This window comes from Anabrus simplex, chromosome 3 (genome assembly GCF_040414725.1).
Source record: "Anabrus simplex isolate iqAnaSimp1 chromosome 3, ASM4041472v1, whole genome shotgun sequence".
NCBI classification, from domain to species: Eukaryota; Metazoa; Arthropoda; class Insecta; order Orthoptera; family Tettigoniidae; genus Anabrus; species Anabrus simplex.
The window spans coordinates 400,579,267-400,594,449 of record NC_090267.1 but is presented as its reverse complement, the minus strand read 5'-3'; the positions used below and the strand labels follow the sequence as shown (position 1 = coordinate 400,594,449).

At 41.4% G+C, this 15,183-nt stretch overlaps 1 protein-coding gene across 7 annotated transcripts in view; it reads right to left on the bottom strand.

Annotated features, from left to right (window-relative positions):
• The window catches only part of KaiR1D (Kainate-type ionotropic glutamate receptor subunit 1D), a 1,117,017-nt gene that overhangs the window by 565,545 nt on the left and 536,289 nt on the right, over positions 1 to 15,183 (bottom strand). For all 7 annotated transcript variants that reach the window (XM_067143360.2, XM_067143363.2, XM_067143364.2 and 4 more), the window contains exon 2: positions 5,541 to 5,660. In XM_067143360.2, coding sequence (XP_066999461.2) covers positions 5,541 to 5,613 — 73 coding nt within the window. In that variant the 5' untranslated portion in view covers positions 5,614 to 5,660. The remainder of the gene's footprint in view (positions 1 to 5,540; positions 5,661 to 15,183) is intronic.

The window sequence follows — 15,183 nt, the reverse complement described above, 5'->3', positions numbered from 1 at the left end:
GGCCTTAAGGTAGGGCCTACATACCCAGCATTTGCCTGGTGTGAAAATGGGAAAATTTCGCTGTGGATGTAGGCGATCTGTATGAAGAAACCACCATCAGTTTTAATTTTTCCCGCGTGTCCATGACTTTCTGCTTAGCTTCCGCCTTTGTTTTTAAGTCCATCTACAGAATCTTAGTATTCGAAGCATTGAATTCTTCTGTCACGACTTTCCATGAATTTCTTATCCAGCATCTTTATGTTGTGTTTCCTACGCCCTATATCCTTTGCATAGATCGTCATTATCTCTATTAACAAGCATTTCGTTTTCGCTTACGTTTTTTCCCCATGACCTAACGCACATAACCTTATCCATTTAGATTTATTTAAAGAAGATACACGAACACAACACTACTCCGCGAATAACGAACGGTACTTCTATATTAGTAACTAAAAGAGTAAATTGTACTTCAACTCTCCGACGTTACTTCCGGAGTAAATAACTCCCGTAGTAATTTACTTCTGTAGTATGGACTTCTTTAGTAAACGCTACTTCCGTAGTAATTTACTCCAAAATGGTGCACGCCACCCCTAATGTAGTTATAAGTGCTTAATTGAAACTCTGCATTGACTGACATTAGCGCTCGTAGTGGTGATTAAGTGAAACTCTGCATGGACTCACATTAGTGCTCGTAGTGATGATTAAGTGAAACTCTGCATGGACTCACATTAGCGCTCGTAGTGGTGATTAAGTGAAACTCTGCATGGACTCACATTATCGCTCGTAGTGGTAGAAAAAGGCAAACTGCTAATCTAATCGACCGTATAATGATGATTAAGGAAAGGATTGCAAATTTTAGGAATAAATAAAAAATACATGTTCATACTCCGTTATATTTTATTTATCTGAACTTTGTGGTCCATATCCCTAGAATGTTTTCAACATCGAGTTGCTTTCCTGAAGGGTTAGAACTGTGGATTTTGCTTTTACAATTTGCATTACGTCGCACCAACACAGGTAGGTCTTATAGCGAAGATGGTAAAGGAAACAGTTAGGAGTGGGAAAGAAACGCCCGTCGCCTTAATTGAGGTACAACCCCAGCATTTGCCTGGTGCGAAAATGGGGAAGTCACAGAAAACCATCTGTAAGGCTGCCGACATTGGGTTTCGAACCCACTATCTCTCGAATGCAAGCTCACAGCTGCGTGATCCTAACCGCAAGGCCAACTCGCTCGGTAATTATAGTTTTGAGATGAAGTGCAATTGGATAACTTCACCAAATAATGTTAATCAGAAGAAAGAGAGAATGAAGAAATCATGCAAGAAAGGGAAGGGCAAGGGAAGGTGTGGTAAACGACCCACAACGTCTCCTGGACTACTGGTGGTGGTGAAGATGTTGATTATTCTTTTCAGTACAACTGAATAATCATACTTTCCTAGGATTTTCTAAATAAAATCAGGGGCAAAATAGAAGAGATGTGACGTTTCGAAGAATGGCAGTATCAGCAGAAAGGGAGAAGGGCTAGGAAAGGCGTGGAAAGGAAAGACACTATGGCCCTTGCAAATCTAATATCTAATTTAATAATGAAAGAGAACAACAGTTGACGAAGGGATCTCAGATAGGAGAGACTAAAATTAGGAGGTATCTCCCGCCCCTACCGACTGGGAGGGGGGTGGGGATGATATACTACCACCGGGATCAGATGAAGACAAGATATGACCATAGAAGTCGGATAGTAAAGATTAAGTGAGAAGCCTGTCATAAGTCTTATTATCCAAGACGTAAGTTAGTCATGACACTACCGAGCTCGATAGCTGCAGTCGCTTAAGTGCGGCCAGTATCCACTATTCGGGAGATAGTAGGTTCGAACCCCACTGTCGGCAGCCCTGAAAATGGTTTTCCGTGGTTTCCCATTTTCACACCAGGCTGTACCTTAATTAAGGCCACGGCCGCTTCCTTCCCACTCCTAGGCTTTTCCTGTCCCATCGTCGCCATAAGACCTATCTGTGTCAGTGCGACGTAAAGCAAGTAGCAAAAAAAAAAAAAAAAAAAAGTCATGGCACTCACGACAAAATATAAGACTTCGGCAACCACGCCACCTCAGCTGCAAGACGGGCGTGCATACTATCCGGCTGAAAGTATGCCCAATGTAATTGCGGAGCGAATTCAGTACATCCTTCTGGGGTGAAGGAATTGTTATTTTTTTTTAAAAACAGGACCATTATCTACTAAGGTAATAAGGGGAGCAGAAGGGAAATGGATGATTTTTCGAAGGATGTAAATTCGTCTAAGGTATAAAACTGAAAGATTCGCTTGCCCTGCTAACCTAATATCCTTGATGTTGTCAAAGATTAAAATTTGACCGACGTTGGTAGAGTAAGAAGTGAAAGGGAAGATCCTGATACAGAAGGAAGGAGTTCCAGGCTCAGATGGTGTTCGGTGATCGCCACTACACGTCCATGAGTTAGTAGCTCTAGGAACACTAAGGGTTGTAGTTAGACAAATCTCATTAACTTGAACTATAGTGTTGCCTTCTTCGGGCTGTTCTGTTTTCATTGAGTTTTATGTCCGACTCGTTGGCTGACTGTTCAGCGTACTGGTCTTCGGTTCAGACGGTCCCAGGTTCGATTCCTGGCCGGGTCAGGGATTTTAACCTTCATTGGTTAATTCTAATGGCCCGGGGGCTGGGTGTTTGTGCTATCCCCAACATCCCTGCAACTCACACACCACACATAACACTATCCTGCACCACAATAACACGCAGTTACCTACACATGGCAGATGACGTCCACTCTCATGGGAGGGTCTGTCTTACAAGAGCTGTACACGAAGAAAAATGAGTTTTATAAAAACTATATTTCACTGTAGGATGACATGAAAGGGTCGTCCGTGAGCAATTTATAAAACCTTTGAAAAATTGATTTTATCAGAATCACGCGTTAGAGCGTTTTCTCCACATGTTAAATCCTTCTTCGAAGCTACGTATTGTATACACAACATAAAAAGTGCACCAACTGACCGCGCAGTTACCTGGAAATACACAGTGTTCTCTCGCGTGCCAAAACTCCGACCTAGCACCTTACTAAGTAGACTTTACAGCAGCGTGTCTGAAAATTCAAATACTATGGTATACCTTGTATGTTGTTAATTTTGTGCCGGCCGGGCTGAGTAGCTCGGACGGTAGAGTGCTGTTTTTCTGAACCCAACTTGGCAGGTTCGATCCTGGCTCAGTCCGATGGTATTTGAAAGTGTTCAAATACATAAGCCTCGTGTCGGTATATCTACTGGCACGTTAAATAACTCGTACGGGACAACATTCCGTCACCTCGGCGGCTCCGAAAACCGTAAAAGTATTTAGTGAGATGTAAAATCAATTAAATTAATGATTAATTTCATGCTAATTAAGTATTTTTGTCGAGATATTCTTCAAAGAACTACTAAGGCAAAAATTGTTTCTTCCATCTACACAATTGCATATCAGAAATTGTTAAAAGAGCTGCAACGCAAAAGAAATCAAATATGGTTAGAATTCTACGCGACTGAAGCAATGACTTTTCAGAAAGGAAAGATGCGGACCATGATATGCGACACTCGATGACAAGATTCGTAGTACACGGCTCCATATCCCGGACGAAGGCACTTGTGAATGTGAACTGTGCGGAAGACGGTGCGATGGGTATCATGTGCTATGATGTCAACAGAGACGAATAACTCTCACTCAGTTCTGTAGTGACTAAGGCGATACAGGCAGATCATGTATGCACGATATGCATTTTGCACTCAATAATAATAATAATAATAATAATAATAATAATAATAATAATAATAATAATAATAATAATAATAATAATAATAATAATAATAATAATAAGCCATTTAATTTTATTTATTTCGTTTATGGACATTGCCGTAATAATTTTTTATTGTTCCTTCTGAGGTCGTCCTCATGTTTCGGTACAGTTTGTCCCTTGATATTTGTTCCATCTTTCACCTCCTCTTTCATCATTAAAATCCCAAGCCCGTCCACTGTATGGACTACAACCAGCACCATCCCGGTTCAGTTCATGCATAAGTTTCTTGAAGACCACACAGAAACTTGAAGGAACACAACAGCACGCAAGACTCGCTTTGTGGCGAGCTAGGTTTGGGCATCTTGGACGATAGAAAACACATTGTGAAGAATTACCAGCTGGACATATGGAGTACTGGATAACTTGGATATCTGTAAATAGGCTGCGCTCGGGTTTTACTAGGTACAAGATTAATCTTCACAAGTGGGGATAGTGTGTGGATTCCGTTTTGTGTAGCTGCGCTGAAGTGCAGACTACGGCCCATCTGGTAGACTGTCATCTTTGTCCTGCCACATGTACTGAGGAGGAGCTGTTTGAGGCGACAAGGAATGCACTCAACGTTCGTAATTGTTAGTGCACCGAGCTAGATAGCTGCAGTCGCTTAAGTGCGGCCGGTATCCAGTATTCGGAGATAGTAGGTTCGAACCCCACTGTCGGCAGCCCTGAAGATGGTTTTCGGTGGTTTCCCATTTTCACACCAGGCAAATGCTGGGGCTGTACCTTAATTAAGGCCACGGCCGCTTTCTTCCCAGTCCTAGCCCCTTCCTGACCCATCGTCGCCGTAAGACGTATCTGTGTCGGTGCGACGTAAAGCCAATAGCAAAAAAAAAAAAAAGTTGTTAGTGCACCACAGTATGAACCTTGCTGTGTTCCTAGTGTTATATTCTCGGCCACGTACAGTGCCGCATTCCTCACTGTTGCCTTGTACTGCACGAGTTTTGCGTCCATAGATATATTTCTTTTATTGTACACTTCTCCGTTTACACGGTAGGTAGTTCTCATTTTTATCACCCTCTATTTTATTACCTTGTTGCACCTCTTCCTTCTTGTTACATATGCTCCAAGATAATTAAACTTTTCTACCTTCTGCACGGTGTCCTCTGGTGTTTTCCAATCCTCGGTGGTATTTTCTTCGAGAGCACTTTTGTTCATATTATATCGCATAAATTAATTCCTTCATTTAATTATTTATATGACAAAATTGAAGTGGAAAACTATAAAGTGTGCAGGATTACAGCAGCTGAACTTATGTTGCTAAAAGTATGCAAAATGTAACTGGACTCTGTAAGAGGCCTAACTTGCTGAGGAGTAAATCACGAATGCCATTCTTATTACTGACACATGAACATATTTTCTTGCGTACTCCCGCAAAGAAAAGCACCAAAACTTACAAGTTTACAGTTCAATAACAACGAGATTTAGTTAATGTCTTCAAAATAGGACACTAAGCTTTAATTGATCAGTAAAATATTGCGTTCGTGTAAGTGTGAATTGAGCAATGAATTTAAGGAAATTAATGGGACAAGGGTTTGTTCACGCTGACGTGCTTCGATAGAAACACCGCTCAGGAATATTTTCGTTTCGACGTGTCATTGCAGGATTATGGACATCCAGTGTAATCTGGCGATTGCAGTAAAGCCGGGTATGTAATACAACAAGTTGGACGACATTAATAGCCGCAGTAATAATTTAGAGTTAATTAGAACTCACCGATCCTGATGACATCGGGGAGCGCAAGGGTCAGCGGGAACAAGGCGCTCAAAACGAGAGCGAATGACAGCATCACGTGACCGGCAAAATCATGTCAGTTGACACCCACTCAGCCTGAAACTGAAGACAGAGAAAATTATGACAAATGATCGAATGTCATTAATTTATCATGAATAAATATACAACAGGAAATCCATTTCATGGGGGTCCAAAATTAAACATTGAAAAACAGTAATTAAACCAGAAGTACTATACTCAGCAGACACACTAGACATGAATTTCAAAGTCCAGATGGAGAAAATCGAGCTAAAAGAAAGTAACATTTTAATAAAGATCGTAGGACCAAAATTTCAGGATAATAAGACAATATACGTCAAGAATGAAACACTGTACAGGAAAGATGAAAAACTATCAGATGCCATGGGAAAAATAAGGATACATTTTTAAGGTCATCTTCTCAGAATAAACTCTGATAGATTAACCAAACAAATATTTTACTTCTTCAGTACCCGCAAAACAAAACCCAACTGGTTTAAAGAAACTGAAAAAGACTTAGTAGAATTAAAAATACAGAAAATTCACTATTCGATCGAACAGTTAAATAAATAAATAAATAAATAAATAAATACATGCATACGTTTATAGTACAGACTGTTAGGTCTTTCAGTATTCAGCCTGCAAATCTGTGTTTGTTACTAAACGATTCCAGAATACTCTGTTTAATTAGCTTTGTGACCTCGTTTAATTCCATACCTCTTACCTTTAAATCATTCGAAACTGAGTCTAACCATCGTCGTCTTCGTCTCTCGCTACTTTTGTTACCTTACATGACCGAGTCTTTTATTTTCCTACGTTACCAACCTCCTCCTTTCACCTCGCACGACCGTACCAGAGAAGCCGGTTTACCGTACAGATTCATACATCAAGTTCATTCTTGGCTTAGCCTTAATCTCATAATTCCGAGTACCCTCGCGCCATTGTTCCCAACAGTTTGTACCAGCGATCATTCTCGCTAATTTCAAGTCTGTTACTTCTAACTTATGGTATTTTGATTCCACACTACTTTCACTCCCGTACGGCAAATTTAGTCTGAAAATAGACCAATTTAAAAATAGTTTCTTGTGGGAGATGATTTCTCTCTTGGGGATTGCTATTGATGGCAATTGCGAGCTCACTGCTTTAGCTTGGATACACTTTGATTGAGTCTCAATGAAAAACCTGACATTTAATTCTTATTCCCTTTTGACATCACTGTAATACTGGATATACAAATTTTCATATCGTACTCACTGCACATGCCTTTGCTGGCGGGACCTAGTGTTTACAGTGCACTATATCTTCTGGCATGGGCTAGAGCAATTTTGTTACTTTCATTGATCTGTCTCAATCTTATCCTTGGCTTTGACAAAATGAAAGTGACTGAGGTATGAGCAATGCTAGTAATGCCATTCCTTCTGCAGCCAGTCCCTGCTATGAAAGGTGTGAAGATATTGCTCATAGGGTCGGTTAGTGCATGCATTTCAGTGGACTTGGCAGACTGATATGTAATAGCAACTTCTGGCTCGGTAAGGAAAGCAACGGGAAACTACCTCACTCCTAATTTACCTAGCACGCCTCTTCAGTGATGCCTAGGCCATCTATGACAGCTGATGGCGGAGCTGTTGAGGATCCAACCAGCCTTCGGGCTGAGGACTAAACACTCAGTGCACCTATTTCCAATTTCCAAGTTATTAGACTGAAGGCTTTCAGCACAGTCTGCCATTAACAAGGAGAGTCCAAACCCTGCGTCCAACCGATTTCAACGAGCTTCAGTGTACCTGTTGGGAGACACTCAACATTAACTCGTTGTATAAGGGTTTAGGTGAATATGCTTTCGTTTTCAAAAGAATTGAGGACAAATGTCATGAGGAAGGGATATGCTTCGGACCAAGTGAAGGTGACAGAACACTAAAAGGCGAACACATTTAACTTAAAGATGTCAGGTACGCAAACTAATAATTTCACTAAAAACTGATGAATTCCTGATTCCAATGCAACGCATATATACTTGGAAAGTTACAACAGAGTCAAGCGGAACGGTGGCTGAGTGGTGACTGTGTTTGTCTACGAATTTCAACGACGTGAGTTCAAGCCTCGTCGTAGTTTTATTCTTATTTAAGCGAACGTCAAGATAAAACTGCGAATAAAAGTACTAGGCAAACTGGAGTGGAAATTTATTTTCTACCTCAAATTAAAAGAAAAAGTTATATACAGAGAGATATATCCAGCAGTAACTGTGAGAACGTGTAGTCCTGTATTAGCCTAAGTTCAGGTAGAAAATAAGTGTACTGCAATTTTCGTAATATTTTTGTTCCCATTTTTGTCTTCACTTTCCCTCAAATATTAATTTATTTTGTACAAGAAATATAGCTGCGACGAGACTCGAACTCACGTCTTCGAGGTAAGCAGATAAGTACAATGACCATTAGGCCACCGCTGCGGTTGACTGCGTTGTAACTTTCCACGTATATATGCGTTGCATTGGAATGGACATACAAGTTCTTTATTTCTTTCTTAGTCAGTTTACTGTTCAGGATTGGTTTATAAGGTTGAAAACATTTCCTAGCAGACAAAGTAGGGGTCTCCATACTACGAAAGACGTAAAATTAAGCAATTTCTTCCAGTGTGTCGAAAGTTGAATGGATAAAAGGCCAGAAAAGCTTTCAAATTGTGAGTCTTGGATTTCCCTGTCAAACTAAAAGAATAAAATTTCGAAAATCATTTCCGGCTTAAATGCAGTTTCTGAAAAACAGTCCAAAAATCGCTTGTTTACTCGTTTTCATTTTTGTTAAAATCCTAGTACCTTTTACCTTATTTAAATAATAATTTATGTAACGTGTTCCTTGGTTCAATACCCTTCGGGTGTTTTCTAAGTTTTTGAAAAATGTCCACACCAAATTTAGTTATAAGGGTTTAAGCGAAACCCTGCATTGCCTTGCATTAGCCCTCGTAGTGGTAGAAAAAGGCAAACTTCTAATCTAATCGACCGGATGACGATGATTAAGGAAAGTACTGTAAGTTTTAAGAATAACTAAGGAATATATGCTCCTAATTTCTGTTATATTTACCTACAATTCGTAGTTCATATCTCTAGGATATTTCGAACATTGAGTTGCTTGTCTGAAGTGCTAGAGCTGTGGATTTATCTCTCGGACTTGGCGAAGAGTCCCACGTCAACTGCCTCAAGCGCAGTGTCCTGAAGTCAGATATTTGGTTGGTGATAAAATTGGGGACGAGGACTAGTACGTTGCCCAGACAGCCTCGCCTGCTATGCTGAACAGTGGCGTTGTGGAGGATGGAGAGATAGGAAGGGATATACAAGGAAGGGAGAAGGAAGCGGCCGTGGTTTTCAGTCGAATACCATCCCCTCTAATCAACTGACCTCCCGAGGCTGAGTGGACCCCATTCCAGTCTTCGTACCACTCTTCAAATTTCGTGACAGAGCCGGGAATCGAACCTGGGCTTTCGGGGCTGGCAACTAATCACACTAACTACTACATCGCGGAGGTGGATTGCACAAAAGTTAATTAGGAATAATGCCATGGTTTAAAAATATAGCGTATGGCTTTCAATGCCGGGAGTGTCCGAGGACAATTCGGCTCGCAAGGTGCAGGTCTTTTGAATTGACGCCCTTAGGCGACCTCCGCGTCATGATGAGGATGCAATGATGATGAATACGACAAATACACCCAGCCTCTTTGCCAGCGAATTAACCAATGATGGTTAAAATTCCTGACTCTGCCGGAAATCGAACCGGGGACCCCTATGACCAAAGGCCAGGACGCTAACCATTTAGCCATGGAGTCGGACAATGCCATGGTTATCATGCTTGTTATTCAATCCATTTGATAATACATTTTTAATAAATTCTATTTTATCTTGAACTTTGATAAATGTGTGTCGAATTATTTGAGCCTTTCATTCGCTACAGTTTTTTTTCTGGAGACTTGTTTTCTGCGTTTATACACGAACGCATTATCACAATTTGGCACATCATAGGTCTACCTGTAGTGTTGAAAAAAAACACTGCATGAGAAGTAGATGAATCTTAATTTCGTGTGGTTATTTCTAGCCAGGCAGGCCATCCTGCAAGGGTGGGGAGCATCTGCCATATATTGGAAACTGTGTGCAATTGTGGTGGAAGGTAGTGTTGTTTGTGGTGTGTGAGTTACAGAGATGGTGGGGACAGCAAAAATACACAGTACCCGAGCTATGAGAATTAACCATTAAAGGTTAAAGTCTCCGAACCGACCGGTAATCGAACCCGGGGCACTCTGAACTGAAAATCCCTACGCTGACAATTCAGCCAAGGAGCTGAACATGAGAAGTATATTGAAGTAGATTATATACTTTTATCATTTTAATTTTTAAAATTAGTTTCCTAATAGTGATACTGAGATTTAAATGAATGATCGGAGAAAATCTGATGCAGTTGCTTCTCAAGGTACATTGTGAATTCATAGATCAAAATTCCTTCCCGTAGCATTCTGACGTCAACTTTGTTCTACGGAAGTGAGAAAACCTCAGAATATCGATCATTATAGTTACATAGAACATGATTTATACAGGTTCTCTCATGTAAACTCAGACCGAATGCACGGTGTTTGTTCTCTGGGCTGTGGCAGCTATAGCATGGGAGTCGCGCGTACAGTTCTTGACCTTGTAAGCAGCCTGCACATGTTCGACCTGGCAAGCATGAGTCGCCAGTCTGAATCTCAGCTGTTAACATGGTGAGACAGTTATCATTGCAACACCGTACTTTCATATATGTACAGTAAAAATTCTGGTTTCATCCTAATGGTCGCTTGAATGAGCAGTGATAACTCTCCCTGTTGGTGTGCAGAAAATTAATGGGGTTTGATAGAAATATTGGTGTTTGATGTGCTGCTAGTGCAAGACGATTAATTGGGCCTGTTTCTTTCGACACGGCAGCAAATGCAGAGAGGTACTAAAGCCGTTCTTCCATCAGTTAACGAAAGAAGAAATATAGCACGAGTGGTTTCAACAAGATTCAGCCTCCTCTCATACCGCAGATGATTCCCTTCTTCCAATCTCGGAAGTGTTTGCGGACAGAGTGATCAGTGCTGGTCTATTTCCCCTCGTCCTCCAGATCTAACAGTGTGTGATTTTTACTTGTGGGGTAAACAGAAAGAAAAAGTATATCGAACAAATCCTCGCACACTGGAGGAACTGAAAGAAAGTACAATGCCTGTATAACCCAGGAAAGAACGACACTTCCAGCATCTTTTATAAAGTAAATTTTCATATTACCAAGCTCGATAGCTGCAGTCACTTAAGTGCGGCCAGTATCCAGTAATCGGGAGATAGTGAGTTCGAGCCCCACTGTCGGCAGCCCTGAAGATGGTTTCTCGTGGTTTTCCATTTTCACACCAGGCAAATGCCGGGGCTGAACCTTAATTAAGTCAGCGGCCGCTTCCTTCCACTTCCTAGGCCTTCCCTATCCCATCGTCGCCATAAGACCTATCTGTGTCGGTGCGACGTAAAGTAAATAGCAAAAACAAAAACTCATATTGGTATACACGCTTAAAGCAGCGTGGCCGCGCGCAACATAAGTTCGGCTGAGTCAGCTGCCGTAGCGCCGAGTAAGAACACCGTGCGCTCGGTCTGAGTTTATGAGAGAGACCCTGTAAATAATACGGTATACATTTTTAACAGTACATTGTTGGTTTATAACTCCCTTTTATGAATTGTGAGAAGGTGCTAGCATTAGGGCCTAGGAAAGTAGGAACATGCCCAGGAAGTTAGGTGGACCGAGGTTAGGGAGCTTTCCATCTGTAAATTCATCCGTCTTTTATTCAATGGTAACAACATATTTACAGTACCATAACTGAAGAATCTTGTCAAAGTAATCCAATAAACTCCTATTGGCCTCGTATATACAACCGAGAACACAATATATATGTTACCCACAGGAAATATAACAGAAACACAATTATTACTAGAATATAACATTTGAAAAATACATACTACAAAAAGGAACGGCCTTCAACTGGCCATAGGCCCCTGGACTACGGACCCGGCACATCCACACAGCACAGCACACACAGAAGCACAACTCTAATCCAATTACATACCCATTCGCGGCCACAAGCATTAACCTTTCACTCAATATACACATGCAACGTTCACTCACGACTTACGCTCCGATGTTTGCAGCCCAGAAGCCTCGGGTTCGAAAGGAACCCCCAAGTAGATGCTCTAGAGAGCGACAAATAAATAATGAGGATCAAACGCTGGATACTACCAACCACCAAGACTACGCTTGAGAAGGGAAGGGGAAGGGACAGGAGGGGAAACAACCAATGTAGAAACAGAAAATACACTCAACTCATAGCGCAGGCGCACTTCAAGTGTCTGTAAGTCTTTTGAGTTTGAGAGCGTAATTAGAAGTTTCTCGTTATACATTTTTTTAAATACATGAAAACATCCGTGGTAATGGTCAGTGTAGTCATCTTCGATTCTGAAGGCTTCGGATTCAATTCCTGATCGGGTAATCTGTTAACATTTTCATACACCACAGTACAAGGCCAAACCACCATAAAAACTCATAATGGTCGAATATATCCTTCCACTTAAGTTAGCCATCAGAAATGTCATCAGATCATTAAACTGGTCTAATGTAAAGTTGGAACTGAAGAGGACAATTTAGGATGGGCATTATAGGAAGAGGAGTTCGGGATTGGAGTAAGATGCCAAGGCAGTATGTATATGTTCAGTCCTCATCCCGAAGGCTGGTTGGATCCTCAACAGCTCTGCGATTAGCTGTCATAGATGACCTAGGCATCACTAAAGAGGCGTACTAGAAAAAATGACGAGTGAGATAGTTTCCCGTTACTTTCCTCACTGAGTCAGAAGTTGCTATTACATATCAGTCTGCCAAAGCAACTGAAACGCATGCACCAACTGACCCTATCAGCAACATTTTCAAACCATTCATAGCAGAGACAGGCTGACAGTCACTTTCATATTGTCAAACCCAACGATAAAAATGAGACAGGTCAGCCTATACCAGAAGACATAGTGCACTGTAAACACTAGGTCGCGCCAGCAAAGGCACTTCCAACTTACTTGGAAATAATTTAAACCAGTGATAGAAAATCTGTCACCTGGATTACAACCCAAAATGAAGATCAGTAAGTGGTTGCTTGAAGTCCAAATTTACGATACAGATCACTATACCTCGGATTTTTAGGTGGTAATAGGTTAGAATGCAAAATAATTTGGTTTGTAGGAAGTGTGATGCAACCCGTTGTGCCACAGTGTAGAAAGAGTAGCATAAATTCAAGGAGTTCTATAGGCTGTACCCCTAATATCTATGCAAATATCGTAGCATAACCGTTCTACAGTGTAGGGTATACTTGTTACAGGCTTAAGTAAGTTTGCATTCTAAGCTATCAGTACCTAATAATCCGGACTCTACAGATCACATCCGTGGTCTCAGCAGGGTGTGAGAAGAGAGGACCAAGCATAAGAAAAATTTCAAGAATAAGAGTCTTGAATATTCACTTACGAAGATCTTACCGAACGGTATTCATATTGACGGTAAAGACGTGAGCTAGTTACGCAGTACGAATTCTATAAATGTAAGCTTGTAGTGAAATATGATGAGCTCAAGCCACATCTTTGGCCCTGAAGACAACTTTCATTTTAACACCACAGTATTATATGGTCACTGCAGTGCCAAAACCAGGAATGCGACAATGCTCTTCCGATCCATTATTTCTCTTAAGACAGATCGCGCCTTCCATCCACAGCAGATATGCAGTCCTTCAGAACAACTTTTGTTGAGTTCATTTTCCTACGCGCATGCGTAAAGTAAAATGAATACATCATACTCTAGGAATGGGTAAATATCTTATGCAAACAGACATTCTTACAGGCCGGACTGAGTGGTTCAGACCTTCTGGCCTTCTGGCCCCAACATGGCAGGGTCGATCCTGTCTCAGTCCGGTCGTATTTGAAAGTGCTCGAATACGTCAGCCTCGTGTCGGTACATTTACTGGCAAGTAAAGAACTCCTGATGGACAAAATTCCGGCACCTCAGCGTCTCAGAAAACCGTAAAAGTAGTTTTTTTGCTATTTGTTGCACGTCGCCCCGACACAGATTGGTCTTATGGCGTCGATGGGATAGGAAAGGCTTAGGAATGTGAAGGGTCGTGGCATTAATTAAGGTACAGCCCCAGCATTTGCCTAGTGTGAAAATGGGAAGCCACGGAAAACAACCTTCAGGGCTGCCGACAGTGGGGTTCGAACCCACTATCTCCCGGATACAAGCTCACAGCTGCGTGCCCCTAACCGCACAGCCAACTCACCCGGTCGTAAAAGTAGTTAGTGGTACGTAAAGCAAATAACATTATTTATTAACATTCTTACAGTACGGTACAGTGAGGTTCATTTTCCTTTACACAAGCGCATAGAAAAATGAATTCAAAGAAAATTGTTCTCAGGCACCGCATATCAATATGTGGCTGGGAGGTGTGACCAGTCTTAAAGGAAATAATGGATTGGAAGAGCATTCTCACGTTTACCGTTTTGGCACACTGGTGGTGATCATTGTTTAAAGATGAAGTACAACTAGGCAACCATACTCCATGTAACACTAATCAGACAGAAAAATGAAAGGGATCTGACACTTCGAAAAATGAAAGTATCGGCCAAAGAGAAAGGCAACGACTACGAAGGTCGTGAAAATGAAAGATACCCTAGGCCTCGAATGACCTAATACCGTCGTGGTCGTAAAAGAACAAGAGTTGACCAAGGGACGTCGGATAGCATAGATGAAAGTGAGGAGCCTGGCACAAGTAAGTGGAAGCAATGCCAGGACTCAGCTACGGGACCCGTGGTTGGCAGCCCACGTTCCCAAGTTCAGAGCACCCGGGGCCCCTTTTACTCGCCTCCTAGGACAGGCAGGGGATACCGTAGTTGTTATTGTACCGCCCCCACCCACAGTGGGTGGTTTTGGCGCAGCAGCGATGGTATCTTAACCGCCAGCTTTCCGAAGTCTAGGTTTTTCTGTTTCAGCGACACCGAATTCCTCTCTCTATATGTGTCATGGTGAAACATAAAGTAAGAAATTGTAAAAATAGAATTGAAAACAAAACATGATAGTAGGGAATATACGTGGTGTTTTAAAAATAATGCATTGAGAAGGATTAAAAACCAGATGTTTCACCCGATATACGATATATGTAAAACTAGTACAAAGGTTTCATTGTGGCCCCAGCCTTTCAAAGCATGTGTTCATGACGTGGAAATTGTAATCAGGTCGTCATTATTGACTGTGATTTGAGTACACTGAAGCCAGTACTTTGAGTTCTATGATTACAGAAGCTTTGTGTGTTTGCTATTTGGAAATAGAACTGGTAACAAGTGACGAATCGTACTCGAAATTGAAAATGGTCAAAAACTTAATGCAGCTTTGAAATACGGTAGCTTTGTGAGGCACTACCTCGGGAATAAAGTAATATTACTTGATCAGGGGTATATGTTGCACCTATCCCTAAACTAAAATAGGATCAGGTTAATCATTTGAAGTCCATAGACTGGGTTTGCTCTCAGGATAATGAATACAATTAGCTTTCAA